The sequence below is a fragment of the Wasmannia auropunctata genome, unplaced genomic scaffold, assembly GCF_000956235.1.
Source record: "Wasmannia auropunctata unplaced genomic scaffold, wasmannia.A_1.0 LD336048.1, whole genome shotgun sequence".
Taxonomy (NCBI): Eukaryota; Metazoa; Arthropoda; class Insecta; order Hymenoptera; family Formicidae; genus Wasmannia; species Wasmannia auropunctata.
The window spans coordinates 368,793-393,669 of NW_012026842.1; the positions used below are offsets into that span (position 1 = coordinate 368,793).

The 24,877-nt window shown below is 36.3% G+C and overlaps 4 protein-coding genes across 4 annotated transcripts in view; 1 reads left to right on the forward strand and 3 right to left on the reverse strand.

The window, feature by feature from the left end:
- Positions 1 to 6,745, reverse strand: part of LOC105451640 — a 60,833-nt gene extending 54,088 nt beyond the window's left edge. The window contains exons 1-2 of the mRNA XM_011692211.1: positions 6,514 to 6,745; positions 6,134 to 6,229 (exon numbers count right to left, since the gene is read on the reverse strand). Of these exons, the coding sequence (XP_011690513.1) occupies positions 6,134 to 6,223 (90 nt within the window). The 5' untranslated portion in view covers positions 6,224 to 6,229; positions 6,514 to 6,745. The remainder of the gene's footprint in view (positions 1 to 6,133; positions 6,230 to 6,513) is intronic.
- Positions 6,746 to 10,934: 4,189 nt separating this feature from the next.
- Positions 10,935 to 15,748, forward strand: LOC105451643 (dipeptidyl peptidase 9). The gene is made up of 10 exons (XM_011692214.1): positions 10,935 to 11,669; positions 11,756 to 11,890; positions 11,993 to 12,155; positions 12,241 to 12,482; positions 12,557 to 12,868; positions 12,943 to 13,229; positions 13,316 to 13,644; positions 13,915 to 14,166; positions 14,251 to 14,523; positions 14,625 to 15,748. The coding sequence occupies exons 1-10, from the start codon at positions 11,449 to 11,451 to the stop codon at positions 14,970 to 14,972; spliced, it is 2,562 nt and encodes an 853-aa protein (XP_011690516.1). The 5' UTR covers positions 10,935 to 11,448; the 3' UTR covers positions 14,973 to 15,748.
- Positions 15,385 to 17,127, reverse strand: LOC105451642 (39S ribosomal protein L51, mitochondrial). Its single transcript, XM_011692213.1, has 2 exons — positions 16,983 to 17,127; positions 15,385 to 16,467 (listed from the first exon to the last, which is right to left on the reverse strand). Exon 2 carries the CDS (start codon positions 16,460 to 16,462, stop codon positions 15,986 to 15,988), a length of 477 nt encoding a protein of 158 aa, XP_011690515.1. The 5' UTR covers positions 16,463 to 16,467; positions 16,983 to 17,127; the 3' UTR covers positions 15,385 to 15,985.
- Positions 17,128 to 18,764: 1,637 nt separating this feature from the next.
- On the reverse strand, positions 18,765 to 22,528 carry LOC105451644 (platelet endothelial aggregation receptor 1-like). Its single transcript, XM_011692215.1, has 6 exons — positions 22,352 to 22,528; positions 21,646 to 21,786; positions 20,744 to 20,872; positions 20,465 to 20,617; positions 19,178 to 19,291; positions 18,765 to 19,091 (listed from the first exon to the last, which is right to left on the reverse strand). Exons 1-6 carry the CDS (start codon positions 22,419 to 22,421, stop codon positions 19,024 to 19,026), a joined length of 675 nt encoding a protein of 224 aa, XP_011690517.1. The 5' UTR covers positions 22,422 to 22,528; the 3' UTR covers positions 18,765 to 19,023.
- Between the last annotated feature and the right edge of the window lie 2,349 nt (positions 22,529 to 24,877).

Genomic DNA, 24,877 nt, shown 5'->3' on the forward strand with positions numbered 1-24,877 from the left:
TGTATAAAATAGGGAGATTTATTACACTCCACCTGCGTCGAATTATATATATATATATATATATATATATATATATACGATCTACCTAAAAATAGATCTCCGAACGACATATTTTAGATTAGATATTACTAATTTCGTAAAAACCTCGCGCGAGCAGTAATACGTATTACTCGCAAACGCGACGCCTGTGAAGGAAGAAGGCGAAATTCCAAGCTCGTTAATTTTAAAAACGATGGAAAGTGAAGTAATTGTAATGAAATAGAATTGTAATAGTGTATAGTAGTCTCTTTGCTTGTGCGCGCGCGTGGTTGTTTCCATTAGCACATCGACTATCACGACGGACCGGCGCCAGTCGACAGAGACGAATTTAACAGGAAAAATACGTAAACGTGGCTAACAACGTGAAACTTGGAAAAGTGTTTCTGACGGCGTATTACGGATCGGATGGTCGGTGTGCTAACTGCACAGATCACGGCATATCGAACCCTGCGAGGTCTTGGGCTCTAAGTAAGATAACTTTAAAACCTCTCTATAAGTCAGTGATTATTGCGAGATCGATACTTTTGCAAAAGTTTAGGCGAAGTTCTAGCTGGCTGGGATGATCAAGGACTTTTTTCAAAATCGTAACAGCGTACACACGTCGCGCGAGGGGAGGATGTAAGTCACAAAAAAAGACACCTACCTACCTACCCCCTCCTTCCAAGGGCCAGCGTCCTACGGCGTTTTGCGCGACGGAAGAGGAGAGCGGCGAAGAGCGCAAGATCTAAAGAGCGTCTGATAAACCATCCTCACAAGGAAGGTATTCAACAACGGTAGCAACGAATCGACAATTGTTCCCCTCGCGGGGATCACTTGATATCATTATACCATTATTAACTTTATTATTAATGATATTACCGCTATCATGTACATATATACATATATATATATTTTAATCAACATATGCAAACCAATCGTGTAAATCCCTCTATGCGTTTCCAAGATCCTCCATATGCATTTGAATCAACCAGGTACAATTATATAATTATAAGGCATCATTGTTTGGGATACATACGTCAAATTTTTTAGAATTTTTGACAATTATTCTGTAACTGGGCAATATTTTGCGGAGTTTATGAGTATCTCGAAAGTTTAATTGAAAAAGATGAATCGAAAATTCGAAACGCCGAGCCAGATGCGCTCCAGCCGAAGCACCTTGATCACTAATTCTCCTCTGTCACCGTCCTCTAGTTCCCGTTTTATTTATCGAAAGCGAGAATGGAAATGGATTAAAAATGAATGATGAAACCCACGCCCGGCAAGAAAACTTTCCTCTTTTGACTTTCGATTTGACTTCTTCTTCAATATTTCATCGTCGACGAAAGCAGATCTCCGGAAGCTTCCAGGAGCCGAATAAATTCACACAGGAAGGACGACAGGCTTCTCGGAAGGCATATATTCCATTAGGTTTGTACAATTCGAGCTGTCCGCTGTTGATATGCTGCAGAACGAACAGACGTGGAGGAGGTAATACGCGTGGGAGATGCGAGGGAAAGAGGGGAGATCGATATTGCGACCCCCCAGGGGCACGCGTTACGTACGCCGCGCGTCAACTGAAGTGCATCCCCTACCTCGTTCTGTACCGAAAGCTGTTCCGGAAATTCCGTAACCTTTTTGTGTGCTGCTCCCGCCGCCCGCCCTCTCCCCTATTCGTTTTTTTAAAAGGAAAATCGAGAAGTCCCGTGTTCAATTGTTCGTCTTTCTTTCCTTCCCCCCTCCCTCCCCCTTCCCACGCCACGCGATTTTTCACAAAGAAACGATTACGTATTGGCGGCGTACAGCAAGAAAAGATGGAATAAATTTATACCCATGATTTTGTTGCACGAGTGTCCTATATCTGTCCCCGGGTGTACATTCAGCCCTTCAATTTTGAAATGGCTCCATAGTTCGCCTGTTCCTAGACTAGATACTGCTGGGAGCAAGGATGCCTTAAATGTCGTGCTGAAGAAAATGTCGTCCTCTCTACAGCATCGTTCAGATCGTTTTAAGCTTACCGCGTAATACATTCTCTTTGAACAGGCTGACATTGTCGCCTGGCTAGTAGCTGGGTGATTAAAGTAATGAGACACGTTCCAAGTAGTCTCGTATATATTTCCAAAGTAATATATTATGAATTTTAAATTTTTTATTTATTCTTTATATTTAAGATTATTTTAGTAACGGCAATGATCGACAAAACATATCGGTAACAAAAAAAATTTTATATAAAAAAATTTAAGAGATTTCTCAAAATTTAATGCATTCAATATATGATAATATAATATATACATTAGATTTACTTAGTATATAGAAAAAATCTATATATACACGAGATTTAGAAGCTAAAAATAATACATTTTATGGAATAATATACATTGCGATAGTAACGAGAAAGATGGCCGTGCTACGTGAAGAGCCCTGTAGCAGCGATCGTAAAGGTTTCCAGGGGGAATTCCCTCCGCTATTATTCTACTCGCGTTAGGTCTTAGAAGGCATGAGAAACGTTACCTATATGCAGAGAATATTATCTATACATTTATGGATGAAATTTATCAACGCATGGTTGCAAATACCGTAGCAAGCCCACAACGGGAGCAGTCCTTATATAAAAAAAAAATACTCTGCATAAAAATTGTGTCGTACGCATCGCGTTAACAACAGAGAAAATAATTTCTGTAATATATGAATTATATATGCAGACCAAAGATTGATTAAATTAAGTTGGAAACTTTTTATCAAGATTTCTAAGATTAATGTGATTAATTTTTATGAATAAAATCTTATTTTAAATTTGTGAGTGGCAAATTTTGCTCGTTTAACCTGTAAAGGGGTCTCTTTTAAACATCCGTAAAGAACATGTTAAACATGTACAACGTATGTTTTCCAATGTAAAATTTTCTGATTAATCGATTGGTAATATTAAATTTTTGAAAGAAGAACGTAATTGTCAATTGTCAAAACGTAATTTTCAAAACTGCGTGTTAAACAAAATCATTTCGGGAAATGTCTACAAGTTGAAAATTTTGTGAATGCGAATTCGGGTAAATTGACCTGATTTATTATTCTAATAATTTTTATATTTGGATAATAAAAAATTAATTTCTTTATCATTTCTTTTAGTATCTTTTAATATTTTTTTAATGTCCCCCATGCACAGTAAACGGTTAAAAATATTCTGGTTTGAAATACCTATATTTTATACCTTATATTTAAAAGATTAATATGCGAAAATTGATTTGATCATTTTTTTAAATGTTCACGATGTACGAAGATCGATTGAAGCAGAGTCTTATCGATCTGCTCGGTCTTAAACCGATTAGAATTCTCTTCCCAGGTTTCCCGGAATTAATGAACAACGTCACGACGGTTATTTGTTGATGCTCGCGAGAACGTGCTCCACCCCGTTTCTGAAGGCGACGGCTCTATATCCACATAAGTCCGAGAAGCTTGCCGAGGATTTCTTTATCATTTTACCACGACGAAATATTCAATATAGCCGGCTGCATTATGTAGTGAACTCGGACAGGGTGCTCGAGCGAAGAGAAGAAGAAAGCGATGGTGGGTGGTGGTGGGGAAAGAGGGTGAGACTTTGGTAGGAAAAAGTTGAAGCGAGAGTAAAAAAAGGACGAAAGTATGCCGCGACTCTGCATGCCAACTACCTTACGAGACACCTGACTCTCTGGGTAGACCACGCCGCGCCCGCGCCGGTGATACCGAGCCGCAGACGTCGGGCATTCCTCGACCTTGCGATAGGGAGATAAAACACGCAGACTCGCGCAGCAGCAGGAAATATAACTATTTTTTTATTTTTTATCATTATATAAATCAGTTGACTCTCGATATTTTTTTTTCCGTTCGAATTCGTTGATTTTGAATGATTATATAATCGGATTATATAAACATCTCTGGGAAAGAATAATGGCTGTCAAACGCATATTAGAGAGCGAAATGTGTAGAGTGATGTATAGAAAAAGGTTCTCTCCGCGAGATACGAAATGCGGACGTTAAGTATTTGATAGCTCGACCGGAGGAGTACCGAGTACTCTCTCCGATTCCACATCTTTCCCCACGTGGCACAGCTATATATGGTCTCACCCTCCGAAAATTATCAAATAAAAATATCTCCTCGTGTCTCTTTTTTTTTTAGAAAGAAAGTTTTATTGTCACTCTTGATCGGGAGATCCAGAACTATTTTTGCTCAGCCATTGTACAGAAGTGGAAATGGGAGCGTTAGTTACTGTATCGAATTATTTCGTGAAAATTTTACTATGAGACCACGTACGAAATTCTCCGCGTTAATACTTAAGGAACACGGGAAAAAGGGATTCGGCCTTTCCCGTGAGAATTCTGGACGGTGCTTCGCACCGCCGGAACGTATCTCAGGAAATATATGAGTCTCGTGCAGACCATCTCGGACGAGCGGTTGCGCCGAGGGTGGCTGGGATGGGGGGTTGATAGCGCAGGCCCGTCGGAAAACTGTGCCTACGTGTAGGCCGTCCACGAGACATTTCGATCCCGCTAGGCGCGGGATAGTAAAGCCTTCGAGATAAAAGTTTAACACAGGGAAAACAGTTTTGCGAGCGGACAATATATATGTACATTACGTATTTGCGATTAAATTCCGTCGAGAAGAAATCCTGATAAATCCAACTATCTCCAACTAAAGAATAAAGTTCAAGGTAAGTGAATACCTCATTAATTTTTGCCGCGCAAATGCATGCGATTAACAATATGGAATCGATAACATGAACAAGATATTAAACGTGAGATTTATATATTAAAAATTTTAATGGTTCCAATGTAATTGATATATATGAAAATAAAATTGATATTTAAAATCGGATAAGAGTAATAAAAGCGCGATTGTAATATTTGACTCGCACAATGATATATAAATATATTACATAAAATTGAATGTTTTGGCTATAAATTTTGAACCATCTTCAGCGAAATTTCTCTCAATTTCGCATTCGTCCAGGTAAGGTCGTAAATCAAATGCCATTTTTAATCTTTCGATATGATAGGTAAATTAAGTGAGGAAATTGAAAAACAAAGCAAACGGAAAATCCAAAATGGCCAAGAATTAGAGCACAAAATACTTCAGTAATAAAATAAAATTCCGTAGCCATATTGGAGGAACCAAAATTACAACAAAGTAAAATTACAACAATACATCACTTTTATTCTTAACATCGCGCTCTCATTTTATTTCTGACTTCCAAGAACTTTTACTCTGTTGTAATTTTACTGTTTGATTCCTCCTGAAACATCCGATTTTTCGCGATTTAACTTAATTTTTGCTTAAGTCAGATATTATATTTGTATAATTGTAAGTATCGTGCTGCTCTTATTAGCCGACTTTAATTGTCAATTTTATTTTCAATTTCAAGAGTCCTATTACTTTATCTTTTTACTTTATTGACTGCCATTTCATTAATATTTAGGTAATGCGTAAAAGCCCCATTATTCATTTGTTACTAACGGTTTTATTTATTCAATTAAAAATTATTTTGCTAAGTATTTAAAACATAATTTATTTAAAGAAACAATATAAATTATATTAAAACATGAAAAAAATAATAAAGTATTAAAATAATGTACTATAGATTTATTAAGCTCAATACCGAAAATCAGCTGGCAGTCAAAGTATCAATTAATATCTAAACATTTTGAAGAGAGAATTAAAATAAAAGGACATATAGTTTGTGAATATTTTTTTTGCTTTTTTATAAAATATAATTATTTATCAGTATGTTCTTAATATTTATAATCAAAGTCCGGATCTCGGTGCTGTTTTCCCCATTCCAAGCTGTGCCGCAACAATGTCACAAGAATTAGCAATGCCGTTTATCTGTTAAAATAGCTTGATAACATATAAAATTATATACTACGTTATATTGCTACACCGACTTGGAGTGAGGAAAACGACATTAAGATCTCGGACTCTGTTTATAATACGCTGCAAATATTGTTTTAATGTGCGTTAATGCAGATGGCATATTGATAAAAAGAAGAAGAGAGCAGTTTTTTTATGCTTCATCTTTCTAATATTAATCTGATTAAATATTTAATGCCTTTCTCAAATTAATCAACATCGCGTTAATATGTAGCTCACCTCATAATGTTTCTTAATACCTTCAATCCTAAACAGATTTCTTCTTTTGGTGGGGAAATATCTCGCAAATCCCTTAGCACCGTAGAACATTTTTTTTCTGTAATGATAGTATAAATAAAAAGAAATTGTGAAAACGTGGATAGATTTAATTTTTTTTTTTATTGGAGATGATCCAAAAGAGAATGAAAAAAAAGTTAAATCAACATGGATTGGCATTATCATATCGAATCTCTTGGACCGAATCTTTAATATTGTTACAGAGAGCAGAACGTAATTTACGGTTACGTAATCATCGCTCGATCAAATATTTGCGTTCAATCGCGTGTAAGGCATCTTTACGTCGGAAAAAACTAAACGATTTCACCATTGCATTGTCATACCTGTATTTTGTGACGTAAAGTGACAAGGGAAGAAATACAATTCTCCGCTTACTCTGGAACGTGCTGTTTGGATTGTAATGTTACGCTTGCGATGGCGCAGGGGAAACAAATTTCGATAGATTGAATATATACAAACCAAAATGTATATCGGAAGGCTGACAAAATATGACCGAATATGTGCCTCGTCAGAGAAATTGCGCACTCCTCGTTTGTTAATCGTGCCTCTTCTGTCGAGAAGTTATACTTCCTTTTAAACTCGCGCATGTGTTCGCAGCGTATGTAATTGTATGTATGTACATACACGTGTAAACTTCCACACTCGCGATAAAACTCCCGCCTCGCTGACACTTGTCTAACTCTATTCCGTAATGTGATGTACGCGCCCACTCCTTTTATAACCATTTATCTTACTAGGTTTTCTAATATTTCTTTGTCGACGTTATCGACGTGTAAAAAGGAAACAGCGCACGAACGAGCGCGCCTGCACCTGATATACTTTCTCAAAAACACGCGGGAGACTTAAATTTTGAACATCCTTTTTTTTAAATAACAGAGAATGATAAAAATATGTTCTTTTATTTCACGAAAATACAGAATTTCGAGATTAAATATTGAGACACATAAGATTTGTATCACAGCAGCCCCACGAGATACTCGATACATCATGGTTTGTAAATATTTATGTAACACAAACGGAAAGATACTTTTTTTATTCAGAGACCGAAATATGTTTTATAGATTGTTCATGATTCTTCATAGCTTAATTATCAACTTTTCGCAATGTAGGCTCAATATATTTAATCGTTAAAATCTCATTAAATTTAATCTTCACAATAATCCTTTTAGAACTGATTGTTCTAACAATATACTCGTATTTAATTCTGAATGGATTGTAAACATTTTCAACATGCTGTGTAGCTATATGTATATGTAGCTACACAGCTACAGCATAGTAAAACTTTTTACTATGCTTACTAAAACTTACTAAAGTAATTTTTTTTTAAATAATTTTGACCTTATAACAACAAAGTATAAAATGCTTTAAGTAATTCTGAGCGGATTGTAAGCATTTCCAACATGCTAAATGTCAACTACAGCATATTAAAGTAGTTTTTTGTACTAAAACAATTTTTTTATAACTTTAATCTTAAAATTCTGACGTGATATTGTACATAAAATACTTTTAAGTAATTCTGAACGGATTGTAGACATTTCCAAACGCGCTATTTGTCATAGCTACAATATAGTAGTTTTTATTATATACTAAAGTTATTATACCTATACTAAAATTTTTTTATAACTTTGACCTCAAAATTTTGACGTGATAAAATATTGTGGAGATAAAAAAATGTGTTTAAAAGAAGAAAAAGTATGGGAAATAATTATTCTTTTTTTTTAGTGGGATTCGACAAAGTAATTAATTTTTGTTGGATTATGTTATCGCGACTTGTGCGTCCATGAACAAAACGTATTATAGATGTCCGGCAGTAATTCTAAATCGAAAAAAATCAACATGCGCGTACATTGCGAGCATTTCGGGCATTTCGTCGTTTATTGATCCACTCGCAGGTATTCATTCGAATCGAAGTACAGCCCATAAATAGCGACCCGAATACCTCGCATAGATTTATATAAAAAAAAGTCACGAGAATTTTCTCTCGGGAATATTATTGGGGATGAACCTGCACACTACGATCGTCAAAGCGTCCGTTTCTTCGGCCGATTATGCGGAGAATCGATCGCGTTTCCTCTCGCTTGAGAGAGAAAATTCTCCCATTTTGAGACGCATAGAATTAACGTGCGCTTATTATCAATTGGATTTTGTACGTAATTGAGAGAGAGAGAGAGAGAGTCTGCTAATGATGACGACGACGGCAGCGGCGAGGAAAATTATTCAGGGACGCGCAAGGACAAAAACGGACGTCGCTACGGAGAAAAGAGCTATTAAAATATGTAAGAACAACGGGAAACGTGACTGCGACGGGCACGTATGTTTGCTGTCCTTAGAAATTTTTTTCTCCCCTCTCTCTTAAAACACACGTTGCGAATTCATGCCGTTCTACCGACTACCACCACGTGGTTCCATTAAATTAGAAAGAAAGCCATTGTTCTGAAATTTTATTAAGCGCCGCAAACCCCTGCCAGAATTCTAATTTAATTAAGATAATTGCTATCACGGAGAAAAATAATTTGCTAGCACAGCAGATTTTATGCTGTTGTAGCAAATTTTGACAGTTAACATATGGATAACAAAGAAACTTGTTAAAAATACTAATTGCTATTTGCTGGATATAATTTTGCTAAAACTGCAAATTAATTTGTTATAAGAGCAAATAATTTTGAGTTCAATTAGCAAATCTTTTTGTTGCATTAGGAATACAATTTTGTTACACGAGCAAAATATATTTGCAGTACTTGAAAGATTATTTTGTTGAATGAACAATTTATTCGAACTGTATAAACAAATCAAATTTGCTATTGTAGCAAGACACGTTTACTGCATTAATGAAACATTCTAAATGTATGAGCAAATCAATTTTGCTATTATAGCAAGATACGTTTGCTGAATGAACGGAATATTTTGGTTGTATGAGTGAAATAACTTTGCTGCATTAAGCGTGTACAATAGACTTAAGACTTAAGATTTAAGAAATTTGACTAACAGTCGATTGTTCTCTTCACATGAAAAAAATAATCAACTGTAAATAGTCAGTTTTCTAAAATCTTAAGTCTTAATTTTTATCGTAAACGTCGCTTTATAAAAGCAACTTTGCTTTGTTAGTAAAATAACTCTATAGAATTATTTGAAAAGCAAATAAACACAAATAAGACTGTAATAAAAGAAAAATCGATTAGGACAAAAATTTTACTATATTTGTATTTGTGTTTATTTATTTCTCATAATATAGAAAGTTATGAAAGCAATAAATTACTTGTTCTTTAACAACAAATATGATTGAGAAATATATTTAAAAAGATATGAGAATAGAAAAGATTAAAAGAATAATATATAAATGATAAAATATTGCATATAAACGTAAATATCTTTATTTTCTCGAATATTTATTTTATTGACAAAAAGGAAACACATTTAACTTAATTTAAAACGTAATTTGAAATATAAACGGTATACCGTTTTCGAGTTTAAAATTTAAACACCTGCAAAAATAGAATTCGTTAAATGTCTATTAAAAGGAAAAAGCTAGCCTCAACGAGATGTTATTTTCCTTTTTATAACCGAAAGTTAAGTGGAGCACGTCAACGCTCCGCATTGCGAATTCATGACCATGCTCCATCAACTACCACCAAACTTCCATTAAATTAGAAAGAAAGCGGCCACTGTTTTTAAATTTTATTAAACGTCACAAAGCTGTCGGCTTCGAATTTAATCAAAATGATTGCCGTTACTTTTCTAAAGCCACGTAAAATTATTATATCTTAAATTATCTTAAAAAGCGCAAAGTTTTAAATGTAACCCGAAAAAAATTGAATTCATTAAATTTCGATTAAAAGAGATATCCTGGATGATGTTATTTTCGTTTTCACAATCCAAAGTTAAATGACGAAAGCGCCCTCGACGCGCATTGTGCACATTATATAGTCCGCATTTGCAGAATCAGCGTAATTAGCATAACATAATAATAAGGACAATGAAAAATTGCAAAATTTTATACAAACGTTTTATTATTAAACATGAAAAACAGATGTTTATTAATTGCACTTCGAAGATACGCTGACACGCAATTGAGCAATATAATCCAATGCGTGTCGACACATAATTAAGTGCAACCCCAAATCGATACGGCTTACGCCGTCGAACCCGGAAACCCTAACGACAAACCATGCAATCGATGAATTAATACACAATTAATTAACCGAAGTATGTGCAGCTTTCGACCGCCAATTGGCGCGAATATCAGAACAAAAACACGTGTTCGACGTGGTCCGGCGTAATTAAATTCGAGCGTAAGTCCTCTCTCAAGATGACGATGCGGCCGTCTGGGGAGGTTTCCCGCGCCGCGTGACGGGTGGATGGGAGGGTCGCGGTGCACCGCGGCGACGCGACGCGGCTCGACGCGGTGTACGGTGCACACGTGTGCGCGAATACGCACGTAACCGTACCTCTTTCACGTGGTTTCGCCTCCTCGCGCCGGTTATCGCCGCGTCGCGCGACACGCGCCAATTAACGGACATCTGCCCGACGACGATTGACAGCGAACGACGATAACGACGATAAGACGTGATCGCTGTCACGTGCGAACACACTCGGATGACAGCTCGGCCGGAATTTCTGGCACTCGCGGCGAACACCCGGCAGTCCCGACACGTGGAGTCGCGGTGGAGTCGTGGCGGCGACCGGCGGTAACGGCGGTGACGGCGGTGGTGGTGCTGCTGCTGCTGCTGATGCTGGACGGCGGCGGTGGTGGTGGTGGTGGTGATCACGGCGGTCGTGGTGTTGTATGAGTATATGTACATGATTTCGGGAAATTAATGTCGCGCGACGCCGGGAGGTGGGAGAGACCGCCGAGAAGCCGAGCAGCGAGGCCGGGGAGAAGGTGAAAGTGAACCTCTGTCCGCGCGGCCGTGGCGACGGACGGTGCCTAACCTAAAAATAAAATATATATCCCTCTCCGTCCCACCAACTTCGCGACACTCGTCGCACGTCTGCGTCCGCTCCGCTGTCGTGCGTGGTGACTCGCGCGCACAAGTACGTCTCGCCGCCGTGTCGTCCGCGGATCGTCGCGCGCGACGTGGACCCGCCGTGACCCTGTCACGGAATCGTCCGGAGGTGCCGCTCAACGTCGGAGCAGCCGCACGTCGTCGTCGTCGTCGTACCCGCGTACACCCGCGCACGCCGCTCCTGCTGCAGGGACACGTCCGCGTCGACATGACCGCGCCGAGACGGCCGCGGTGGTGCTCGCTGCAGGGGGACGAATGACTTCGCGGTTAGCACGCCGGCAACAACGTATGGAGAATATGGATCTTACGAGCAACGAGTCGGCGGGGGAGCAGCAACCCGTCCCCGACAGCACGGTGCCGCGGAAGTCCTGGTCCGAGCTGCGCGCCGTCGTCAGCGATCTCAGGAGGAAGCTGTCCGGAGTGTCGGCCGGATCCGTGCCGAGTTCCATAACTTTCCGCTCGCTCCCGGACGGCCGGTGAGGATAACGCCGTTGCGCGCTCGTGCGCCCATTGTTGTCGCGCCGAGAGACACTAACCGATCCCACCGTTTCCCCTTTTTCAGGACTAGAATCTATTTCCTCAGCACGCCGAGCAACGGCTGGGAGACCACCCTTCTGTACGTGGACATTGCACACGCGGATCACGCCAACGGCTACCGATTGCACTGGCAACCCGTCATAGAGGCGAATTTCCAGAGGTAAACACACACACACACACACACCGCTATAGAGTGAATCGTTCAACGTGCCATTCTTGTATTATCCGAGACCAGAATCTCTGTCATGTGATGATTTTATAGTGTATCGAGTGCGAATAGACTGTCGAAAGAGGAGCAACTGTTGTGGGAAAGGAAAAGACTCGCTACGTGGGGTATAACCAGTTACGAGATCCACGCGGAGAGTGGAAAATTAGTCTTTCCAGCTGCTAGCAGCCTTTATCAATGTGTGGATACTGGATTTATGGTAATACCTGCTGCGTATTGCGAATTAATTATTGTGTACTATTGAAAGAAAGTGTAAAATTTATGTTTTTTTTTTCCCCCGTCAGCCTGGACCTCTATTTCCGTCGGAAATCAGGATGTCGACGACTGGGGCGAAACTGTGTCCTCAGATCTGTCCCTGGAACAACGCCTTGATCGCTCACACGTGCTCAGGGGATCTGTACCTGTCTCACAGTATCACAGGTTCCTCGGTTCGATTAACTCACGCTAGAAAAGGAGGCAGAAGTCTCGTGGACGATCCGCTCACCGCCGGTACTCCTTCCTACGTCATGCAGGAGGAATTCACAAGGTTTAGTCACTTGGCGTTGAATATTCGCACATCAAGAGCGCGAAAAATTAAGGAATTCGTTCTGTTCGCCGTAGGTATATCGGTTACTGGTGGCAGCCGAAGTCCATGTTCGACGGAATCTACAGGATAGTGTACGAAGAGGTGGACGAGAGCGACGTCAAGATCTATTGCTTCCCCTCGTCGAATTCCGACGAGGTGGACGAGTTCAGATTTCCTAGAGCCGGCATGTCGAACGCAAGGAGTAACTTGAAAATGGTGCAGTTTCGTCTGACGGAGTCGTTACATATCGTCGATATCGAGATATTGGAGCTCCAGTATCCTCTTCACATCATGTTCCCGTGGATGGAATACATGGTGAGAGTCGGATGGACTCCGGATGCTCAATAGTAAGTATCGAGGGCGAAGGACAAACGATACGCGAGATCTTGCATTGATACCGTTGCTTTTTTTTTTAATGTAGCGTCTGGGTGCAACTGCTGGACAGAAAGCAGCAGAAACTCGAGTTGGTCCTGCTGTCGATAGACAACTTTTGCGAGCCACCGCCGAACACGTACAACACGGAAAACCATTTCACGCCCACGTCAGCGAGCGTTCAAGTGGTATACTCCGAGCAGAGCCCGATTTGGATCAACGTGAACGATCTGTTGTACTTCTTGAAGTCCGACGACGCGAACGAGGTCAAATTTATCTGGGGGAGCGAGGAATCTGAGTTCCGACACTTGTATCTCATAACATCCAGTATAGCAGGTTTACGATAAGATCACCATATCTATTTCAATGGTAGTTGCTCGATGCGTTCTTCTTCTTTTTTTTTACATACGTTTTAAACACAGGATTGAGTAACGGAGTGGAGGAGCCTCTGGATAGAATGGACAGTATATTTCTCCGACCACGTATCACTTCCAAGATCGCCCTGACGCAGGGCGATTGGGAAGTGCTAGGGAAGAAAATATGGGTCGACGAAGTCAACTCCATCGTCTATTTCTGCGCGTTACGGGAAGGGCCGCTGGAGCAGCACGTTTACGCGGTTTCGCTGCGACGGCCGTTAGAGATACGGCTGCTGACGCGGCCTGGTTACAGTTACAACAGTATATATTTTAACAAAGAGTGCACAATGTTGGTCACTGTTTATAGTTCCATTAAAACGCTGCCTACTTGTCAAGTACGTTTCTCGCAGAATGCTTTAAGGCCATCACGCATACAAAAATGTTATTCGTAATCATGAGGCTGTAAACAAATTGATCAATCACGATCAAAATTGCGGCCTTACGTTTTAGAATGTTCGACTGCTATTGGTCAATATGCTTACGACTTTATGGCTTACGATTGAACTTTTTGTACGTGCGATGGCCTTTACGCACCTAATACATATTCAATATAATGATATTCAGTTTTACGCGATCAGTAACTTGTTTCGTCAATTTTTTTGCAGGTCTTTAAAATATCACAAACCGATTGGACAGTGGAGAGCATATCGCTCACACCCGTAGGCTATCTCCTAGAGCCGTCGGCGCCCGAATCCGAGCTGTTCGCGCCGGAGGTATTTACGCATAAAATCAAGTCGGGGGACACGGTCTACTCGATGATATTTAAGCCTCATAATTTCCAACCTGGAGTCAAGTATCCCACGATATTGAACGTTTACGGAGGACCAGAAGTGCAACTTGTATCTAACACATTTAAAGTAGGTAGTATGCCTCTTGAAAACGATACGGACGCATGTGTCACACATGAAGTGTAACCTCATTAATTATTTGATCCTCGGCAGGGTTTAAGACATTTACGGATGCACATGTTAGCTGCTCAAGGCTATTGCGTAGTTTTAATAGACTCCCGCGGATCGCAGCATAGAGGTCTAGTATTCGAGAGCCACCTGCGACGTAGGATGGGAACGGTGGAGCTCAACGATCAGGTCGAAGTGTTGAGATGGCTTGCGGAGACTACCGGATACATAGATCTAAATCGAGTGGCTCTTCACGGCTGGTCTTACGGCGGATACTTAAGTCTAATGGGTTTGATACAGTATCCCGACGTGTTCAAGGTGCGCGCGAATTAATGCTTTTTTTTACTGCGCATTACATTTTCTTAAAATTCTTTTAAAAATTATTAAAAAAAAAAATGTCCTCGTCGCGATTTTCGCAGCTGGCCATTGCTGGTGCTCCGGTTACCTCGTGGAACTTTTACGACACCGGATACACCGAGCGTTACATGGACCTGCCGCAGAGCAATCCTCACGGTTATATGGCCGGATCGGTCCTGACTTATGTGAACAAGTTTCCCGACGAGGAGAATCGTTTGTTGATTATTCACGGTCTCATAGACGAGAATGTACATTTCTACCACACTAGCCAGCTGATTAATGCCCTTGTGAAGATCGGCAAACCGTATCAGCTGCAGGTTTATCCTCACGAGAGGCACAGTCTGAGGAGCCTAGATGCCAGCAAGCATTACGAGACGACCCTGTTGTCCTTCTTGCAAAATCATTTATGAACCGACGTTCTTTCTCTCCTTTTACTTTTACCTTTGTTTCCTTATGCTGTTAGATAGTTCGATAACCGTTCCTCCAAGCAAGAGTTTGCCAGTTTTGAGTAACTGCCATTAATTTACGTACACACACTTAAACTACATGAAACTTAAAAGGAAGGAATACCTTCAGGTGGCAAAATATGTGTACTAATTTCTGTATAAAAGTGTGCCTCTTAAGGCTTTTAAGATAGTATTATTTTTTTTTTAATGCAAAGTATCTGCAATGGAAAAGTGTGAATATAATCGTGTAATTAATTACCAGGACGAACTTCTAGCAAGGAATTTATAATATAACTTACAAGAAAAAAAAAGATAATGTGCTGAATACGAATTTTCAACGCCGCTGTCAAGGTGCCACAAAAAAAAGAACGCGTAATAAGCAACAGGTTTTTTTAATCAGCTATTGTCAAAGCTTAGCGGTCGTGATAATATTGGTTAATTGTGACTATTTTTTAAGGGAATGGACAATACTCAATTTACAACTGACAATAGTTAATCGGGAAGACTACATCAGACGCGTTTCTGTTTCGCAATATACATTGAATCGTTAGACGTTAACATACCAATTGTGACTATGTATATAACACGGTACGGTGACCGTGATACACATGTATCCCTCTTATCTTTCTACGAAATGAAAAGTCCGCGTTTCAGCGAGAAAAGTATTTTGCGTTCTTCAGTGTTGTGAAATAATCGTATATCCGATGGATAATATTATTTGTCAATAAATAAATTCATTATTTTATATTTTTTATAATTATTGTAAGCAGAGTAAGTAAATCTAATAACTTAACTAATATCGTTATACGCAATAACTGCGTCCTAAAAACCTAAAATAAGAAATTTTAAGGACCCGATAGAATATTCACAGAAACTATATTAAAGGGAAAACACAGCGGTTGTATTTGTGTATCAAATTAAAATACGTGTATTTGTACAACAAATTTCGGCCAAGACGTAAACTTAGTTCGACCTACTTACGCAGTTTTAGTTTTACGGTTCAAGTACTTATAGAGATGTCGTATTCTCTTGTGCAAGTCTCTCCACTTGGTGGGCCTCGCGATTGGAAATATACCCTTCGACCACATTTTTTTCTTTCTCAGTAAGACCTGGAATTCGTTGCCGCTGACGCCTCTCAACCACGAGGGTACGTTGTAGAGAATTCTCGTGGGGTGTAATTTATCCGAGCCCAATATGTCGATGTAGTCGTTCTGGCCAAACAGTGCCTTCTTCTTGGACCAAGCGTCCTTCGGTCGATAGATGGGCATCGGGAGTCGTTTAGCATTGTCTATGCGTGGTAGAAGACCCCTCATGTCTATAGGATCCTCGTATCCGTATCGCCGTATCAAGGGGCCTTTCGCTATCTTGTCCGCGTGATAGCGAAACCGTACCGGTGTCATCTGTGGCGTCCATGTGCTTGCGACAACGCGAAAAGAGTTTATGATCCAAGACATGGATTCTGGAAAGAAAGTGAAATACATATCAAAAGAATGTATATATATCTATGTTTATATTCGAATCTTAAATTTGACTTATTATTATCGTAAATAATAATAAAAAATCTTATTGGATGTTAATGTAAATTTAATATCAAATTAAACTCATGCATAGCTATTGTTTCCTGTCATGTGCAATAAATATATAATAGAGATATATAATGTAATAATTAATATTATATAATAAATAAATAAATACATATATGTATACATATATATATTGATAGATATTTATGAACAAAGTATACATATAATATATATACATATATATACACACACACACACACACATTCCAATAGTTTGTCATGCGGTTTCTTTATGACAAATAAGACATAAAAAGAAATATGCACATTTTACTCCAATTTTACATGAAACATCTGACTTAACCTAATTTTTTGCAATAAATTTCTTCACGCAGTTTAGATGATAGTATGTTTACGAAATTACAGATTATTAATTAAATATTTATAAAATTTACCTTTTTCCAAATGCTGCTTACGTTAAAATTGTGTGATTTTATATGAAAATATGATGTGAGCATCCGGTCGTACAATCCCTGTGATTTTCCAAGTTCTAACACTTCCAATCCGAAGAAGATAGGTTATATTAACAGTTGATTAAAGCGCATGCGCAATTAAATGCATTGCGCACCTAATTTGTTTCTTTTATTCCTCTCTCGCTAAAGTAAAAATAAAGAACGTATACATATTTATTCATAAAATTTCTTTCAAATCTCTGTAAAAAAAATTAATAGAAAACGATATAATTATTTTTAATCGTATAGTTATAAGGCGTAAAAAATTATCATGTTATAATAATGAACAGTTCATTACGATATGTTTTAATCATTTATTCATAATAATAAATTTTATTAAAACAGTATAAAATAATTTACTATAGAAATTTATCGACATTTCAACGATTAAAATCGCTAATTTTATCAGATAATGATAGAAAATGATAGGAAACAATATTTTTTCGAACAGAAAAATTAGAACGATAACATACGATAGAACATGATAAAATTTTTGGCAGCTCCTATCGGTTCCTATTATCGTTTTTTCTATCGATTTTTTTAACAGGCAGAGATATTTTGTATCTTTAATTATCTTTTTTTCTCGATCTTATAATGTCTATCCAATACAGCAGAAATATTTGAAATACATTTTTAGGGCCCTACTGCAATATAATATCGATCCCTACAATATATTTTGGACACTTCTGCTGTGTGTGTGTGTGTGTGTGTGTGTGTAGTGTGTGTGTGTGTGTGTGTGTGTGTGTGTGGGATATTTTATCTATCTCCTTTATTTTAAATATGATAGCAAAAAGAAACTGTCTGTATCGACAGTATCTCAAAATAGATGCAGTGTATTTTCTATTAAAATCCGATTATAATCTCGGGTGCTCGCAACTTGCTCGCGTAAAGATCTTATAATTAGAATTAATTAACATGTATTAATTTGAAAGGCCATATGGCATTCTGTCTATGCTCTTTATTTTGGTTACACACAGATGTATAATTTCTTAAAGTTAAGATATAATATATATAGAGCACTACTGTTGTGCTTTCTACGTATAAATTAATATTAAAGCCTAATAGCTTACTGGGTTATTCTTACAATTAATTTTCCCCTTAATTTCTCGGATAAATAACGGTTTTTTTCATACTTCTTAGGATGCCTAAGGAAGGATTTTTAAAGATTAGGTTCCATCGCGAGGCAGAATTTGGCCAGCTTATTTACCGGTTTTCCTTTATTTTTCTTTTTTAATATTGTATATCTTCTTTTTTTTCTGTATTTACATTAAACGTAATTAATGTTACTAATTATATTAATTATATTAAATGTAATAATATATAAATTATTTACTTTAAATATGAAATATAATATATATTATAAATATAATAAAATATTAAAAATAAATAGATAAAAATAAATAGAAAATAAAAAATATGTATGTATTCGCACAATTTAGGATTACGAGGAAATAGAAAAGATAAATATTATGTTAACAATAAACAACAGATAAATATTTCTTCTATATATATATATATATATATATATATATATATGTGTGTGTATATATGTTAATGCTTTGCTTTTAGTATTAATAAAAAGCTATTGAAATATACGGTATATATATATAATATTGAACTTAAATAGTTTTCTAATAATTTCCAAAAGTTTTTTTGTAAGACTAATATTTTTTCATATAAATTTTTTATTTCAATAGCAACCGCAAAATTTTTGTAAAACTTCTGTTTCTCAAAACATATTGGAAGCCATTTATTAAAAATATTAATACAATATAAAAATGATATACAAAACAATCACTAAATCAGTATATTATTAAATTTAACATAATTAAATTATTGAACCCGAAAGTGTAATTTGCATAACTTACATTTACATGACTTGCGTTGAATTGTCATAATTTTGTGCGGCAAATATTATATTGTATTGTATTATATTATATTGTAAAATTGATTGAAGCAATTGGATATTTCACGAATTAATTCGCTAGTGTGCAATTCGTTGTAGAAAGAGCAAGATTGCCATAAGCGTTCCGGCGGCCGTCATTAGCGAGCCTGCGAAAGAAAGAGACAAATACTTAAGCGACTTAGAAAGAGTTGTACTAAATTAGCTTGTGACGACGCAATTAAGTATAATTAACCTTTAGAGCATCGCTCTCCCTCCTTGCACACGCACTGACCATCTTTACACAACATGGTAGATGGCCTGTCGCTCTCGTAACACTCGTAGTCGAACGAGCATGAAAAGTATAGAGCTGTGAATAAATAAAGTAACGTTGAAAATACTCATACATATTTTTCTAGAAAAGCAAATTAATAAACTGTACAAAGCAGAAAAAATAAATATTTAATAATCTAATCGCGTCAAAGTGTATTTAGGGGCCTTTTGACCTTTGGAAATCTTACAAAGAAAGTTATTTTAGGCTATTTTTTTAAATTTATGGTGGATTTTTATAGGCCCACATAACAGAAGGGTCCAAAATATAAATATAAATATTTTAGGGATAATCATAAAAGTATATTTGGTATGTGTGATATATCTTTAGGATATCGCTATGATGTATTTCGAATAATTTCTGCTGTATGGGAAGCTTTTGTAGATTTGTTACATACATACATATATTAAACTAACCCTCCAGTAAAAAGTTGATATAAAAATAATCATTAATTTCAAAGTTATTAGTGTTCAAACAAGTGTTTTATATTACATTACAAAAAACGTGGTGTGCGTGATATCTCAACTCTGAATGACCTGAAACAGAAATCCTAAGAAATTTTCATTTATAAATAGTTGAAGCAAGGCATGAACTCCGGAAAAAAAGAGAAAATAAAAAATAACAAAATAACGTCATTTTAAATTTAAAAGTCGCTTTTTAGCAAAGATAAAATTAATCTTTAACAGAGCAAAAAAAATGTTAATTTTTGAAGTTACAGAAAATTATGCTTTCTCTGAGTCTTTAACTATTCATAAATAAAAATTTCTTGTGAGATTTCTGTTTCAGATCATTCAAAGCCGAGGTGTCTCATGCACACTGTGATTTTTGTAATGCCTCGTTAATAACTTTGAAATATGAACTTTAATATATAACATATCACATTTTTATTAATATATAATATATAATATATAATATATAATATAATTTAATATATACCTAAAAAAGTCTAAATTTAACATAATGAAATTATTGAATCCGAAAGTGTAATTTACATAATACCTAAAAAAGTCTATTAAAATCTGTCATATAAATTTTTCAAAAAATATTTCCAAAATAGTTTTTTAATTAGATTTTCAAAGTTAATAGCTTATTCTTATAAGTTTTCAAAAAATTCGAATAACGCTTATCCATTTAATTCTTTTTGGAATTTAAAACAATCGATTGTTTTAAAAAATTTAAGTTTTGTGGAAGAAGAAAGACATGAGTGCGTACCTCGACTCGGCATGCAAGTCTTTGTCTGGTTTACGAAATGATGCCCCGTATGACACTGACATTTTTCGTTGATGCATAGTGACATATTGAATCTTTCCTGGCACATATTGTCATTCGTATTAAGTTGGCAGCGATCGCCGATTATAACGGGTCCTGTAACATAATTTCTTCTTTCAACCATTTGCCAAATGCGAAGACGGAATGTGATACCTCCGCCAATACTTTCCGAGACTTTTTTTTCTGTACTTCAATACGACGAGAATCGCGATTATTACTTACTGCTAATGCAGTTTGAAAAATTTCTGTTATCCAAGAAGAAATCATCTTTGCAGGTGCACGTGTTCTGCTTGCATTCGCCATTTGCTATGCTTTGACATTGTACATAGTTCAAGCAGGTCAGCCCAACAGCTGCATAAAAACGCAAGGAATCTTATTATTTTATCAACAAGTAATTTTTGAAAGTAATTTTCTTATTCTCTTTTCTTAGTTTCTGATCGTATTATTAGACGTACGGATTTTTTGGTATTTACTTTGAGTAGTCGAAAGTGAATTATTTTTATATCTAAAGTAAAGTTTTCTTTTTTGTGTTTGAATATTTCTAATTAATAAGAATATAATTTTAATAGCATTCATTAAATATTCATTTTTGTAAAATAAAAAGGGTTTTGTTAAGTCACCATTGCCTTCATAACTGCTAAAATTCATATTTTTTCATGAGCATTGTGACATGTTGAATTAAAACGCATCTATATTTTATAAACAATATACACTATTTTCTTTATAATTACAACAATGATAAATGGCATATCATATAATATAAATATAATCCTTAGAAATAAATAAGTAAAATAAAAAATATGCAATAACAATATGATTAGAGATTGTATTAAAAAAAGTTAATAAAAAAGAAAATATTGTACAACAAGTAGACATGAATGCAACATGGTTTTGTTAACTTGGTTTACTTAACGCAACCGAACAAACAAGAATTAAATCTAAGGTTGTGAAACAATCTTCAAATAATTTTTTTAAATAGTAACTTTTATACTGTGTTGACAAAAAATTCTTCGCGTTTGTTGATTTACCCAAAACTGCGCTTGTCGATTAATCAACTTGCTTTCACGGAACATTGCGATCCCGATTATCTTTCGCTAGGGAAATAATTGATAGTGAAAACTTACTGGCGGTACACTTTGATCCATCGAGGCTTGGTGAGTAAAAGGGATCGCACCGGCAGACTTCTTGCCCTTGGCAAAATGCATTATCGATGCAATCGATGTCCCTCTCGCATTTTTCGCCGATATACGCAATAGTGCGATTTGCTAAAACGAGGAAAAATATTTGAATAACTAAGAATCGCAATAGTATGATTCACTTAAAAGAGGAAAAATATTCTAATAACTAAACATAAGAATCAGTTAAGCACAAACATAATTTATATTAATTAAATGACGGTTATTTGGAAATTAATCTAATTTCAATGCAATTTTGCTATTAATATACTTTTCTAACAATTGATTCAAAATAACACGAAAGTCTAAAAAGTACATGAAAAACGCCTAAAAATATCTTAAAGATTGGAATGTGTTCTAAAATTAAAATTCAAAAATTGTTTGAGAAATTACTACCTATCTCAAAGATATGAAAGATATGTGAAAGATCTAAATCTTTTCTAAGACGGTCCAGATGATTAACATTTTTTTGGACTCTTTAAAGGACATATTTGAAAAAAAAACGAAAAATCTTAAAAAAGAAGCTCAGAATCTATAAGTAAATCCCTCAAATTTTTTTGCCGCATGAGATGTAACGTTACCAATTTGCATCCAGATTCATGTCAGGAATCTTGCGATAATTGCATGATAATTTGCGTAATTCGAGTACACTCACGGTGCTCCTGAGAGAAGACGTAGCCGGCGAGCGAGAAGAAAACGAGAGAGATGCAGACGAGAACCGTCATTGAAACAAAAATCTGTGCTCAGGTGCTAACGTGAAACATATTCAGGTAACTATAGCCAGCGGCTTCACGACGCACCTTCCACGAGGCGTGTATACGCCCTGGTCAGATAAACGTCTTATCTCTAGGCGTATCTAGCGATATCCCGTTCGGAATGAATCAGAGGCTCTTATCGAGAGAAATACGTCATCGTCGTTTCACTGATTGTGAGAATGGTAAAAACATCAATTACTTTTAAAACATTAGTTTATTTTCAAAACCAGTAGGGACGCTTCTCTCATTTTTTTGACCGATCATTTATTCCGACTACTCTGTTATGAACCGAAGCCACGGTTATGTTCAAAATCAAAGAAAATCGACAACCGTCCGCTTACAAGATATTTTGTTCTGAACAATGACGAGGCAAGGCGTATTTACGAGTGACGACATAGAACTGACTATTTTCGATCAAGAGAGATCTTCATTTCGAGTTTTAAAGAAACATTTTGTAGAATAATGATCAATAACGCGAAGCGTTCTAGGTAAAATATTGATTAGCATGATTCTTTTTCGTGAAGAAGGAAAATTCAAACAACCGGTATGAAATGATTAGGCGTTTAAGATAAATAAGTCATGAGGGATCGGAGGGATCAGAATTTATGGTTTATTTAGTCTAGGCAGGTTTATATATATGTGTGATAGGTTTGTTAGGATACACGATGTCAAACTATTTGTTTAGAAACTTGAGAAAAACTATTTCTAAAATAAATAGAATAATGTATTGCGTCGCGGCATGTAACACTACTCGCGGCGGGAAGAGAAAATAATTTGAGCAACAAATGCACTATTAAAGGATCGCAATTGCGGTTTATGAAAGACGCTGAAACGCGTGACGTTATTATTTCTCGATACTGCATTGTGTAAAACGAAAACACAGAAAATATGCCGTGTCATCGATTTGCGAATTCGCGACGGAGCTGAAAGGCAGCGGGAGGTTCTATTGGTTTTATCATTTATATGACAAGATTATAACAAGTTGAAAAAATTGAGATCATAGTTACAGTTGTAATAATATTATTACTTCGATTTTTTACATTTTGATGAATGTTTCTTCTCTGGCGTCATTTGCGTAAATCCGGCGATCGATTAAACGAAGAAAGCGCTGGATGGTAACAATTAAATGACATAATACGATCAACATACCTTGTTTAATTAGGTGTGTGTTAGGGCGATTAACCAAGCGTTCATTCAACGTGCAGTACGTGCCGCGATAGCAATTATTCTGCTAATTCAACCTCGGATTCATTATTGTTATGATTACTATGTGAAACGAGGCCTTACATTCTCGCGCGATACTTTACGCATCTTTAATTCACGGTGGCGATTTGCACCGCAAGTCGCATTTATCTCACTGATGGCAGCCGTGCTGCAGAATACGATGCGCATCGGAAATTACAAGGAAATGAAGGAAGCGTGGCAAATACTTACACGAATATTTCATTTAACACATCGATGGACGTTCCTATAAACAATACGCATAATATTTACACGTGTCAATATTTATAAATAACACATAATATTTTATTTCGATAAAGTATCAGTTATCGCGATTGCAATAAATGCCCGTAACTGTTAACTTTCGGTTACCAGTCCAACTAATCGCGAAGCGTCGGAAGCTTATACAGTTTCGTTTAAATCTAGTTTCATCTGGTTTTTGTGTTATAAGAATTAAAATTGATTAAAGGAAAGAGAGCTCTGAGAACGGTGAAGTAAACGAATTAATGAACACGTATAGAATGAAATAAACGATGCAATAAGTAAAAGAACAAAAAATATAGTTTAATTACAATTATAAGATACAATAAAATAATGTAAGGTAAATAAAAATTTATATGAATAAAATGTGAAGAGCTGATTCTTTGCGAGTAGAGATACTTTAAAGCGTTTGCACGTGTCTGAAACGTAATTGTTCGCTTCTACAAGAAAAGAAATTATATTACAGAAAATGTGCTAGACAAAGATATTAACAATAAAATACATACAGAGACATTGAAATTCTGCTAGTAAACGATGACTTTTCACGAATATTTTGAAACAGAAGGCGTTTGTATGTATGTATATATAACACAGACATACTTTCGCTTCATGTTCCTATATGAATATATATTTCTTACTATTTTTTTAGAATCTTTACTTCGTTTTATTTATATAATTTAACAATAATTATTTTATTAAAGTGTGAGTGACATGAAAATATTATATATCAAAGTATAATAGAAGATTTCAAGAAATGAGGTATATGTTAGCAATAATGTTACTTACAAAAGTTTAAACTTTTAACATAATTGAAATAACAATAAAACAATAATAATAATATGTGTATAATGTTAACAGAATGTTATAATTTCAAGTATAATATTAAAAAATAAAATAAGCCATACGCATTGAATTAAAAATAATGCTAACGAAAAAATTAAAGA

Excerpts from the sequence above, each read along its gene's own strand:
- LOC105451643 (XM_011692214.1), top strand. The coding sequence starts at position 11,449 with ATGACTTCGCGGTTAGCACGCCGGCAACAACGTATGGAGAATATGGAT. Across the intron at positions 12,483-12,556 it reads ATGCAGGAGGAATTCACAAG|GTATATCGGTTACTGGTGGC; the intron begins GTTTAGTCACTT and ends TGTTCGCCGTAG. Across the intron at positions 13,645-13,914 it reads AAACGCTGCCTACTTGTCAA|GTCTTTAAAATATCACAAAC; the intron begins GTACGTTTCTCG and ends ATTTTTTTGCAG.
- LOC105451642 (XM_011692213.1), bottom strand. The coding sequence starts at position 16,462 with ATGTCTTGGATCATAAACTCTTTTCGCGTTGTCGCAAGCACATGGACG.
- LOC105451644 (XM_011692215.1), bottom strand. The coding sequence starts at position 22,421 with ATGACGGTTCTCGTCTGCATCTCTCTCGTTTTCTTCTCGCTCGCCGGC. Across the intron at positions 20,618-20,743 it reads TTTTTCAAACTGCATTAGCA|GACCCGTTATAATCGGCGAT; the intron begins GTAAGTAATAAT and ends ATTATGTTACAG. Across the intron at positions 19,292-20,464 it reads GACTTGCATGCCGAGTCGAG|CTCTATACTTTTCATGCTCG; the intron begins GTACGCACTCAT and ends ATTTATTCACAG.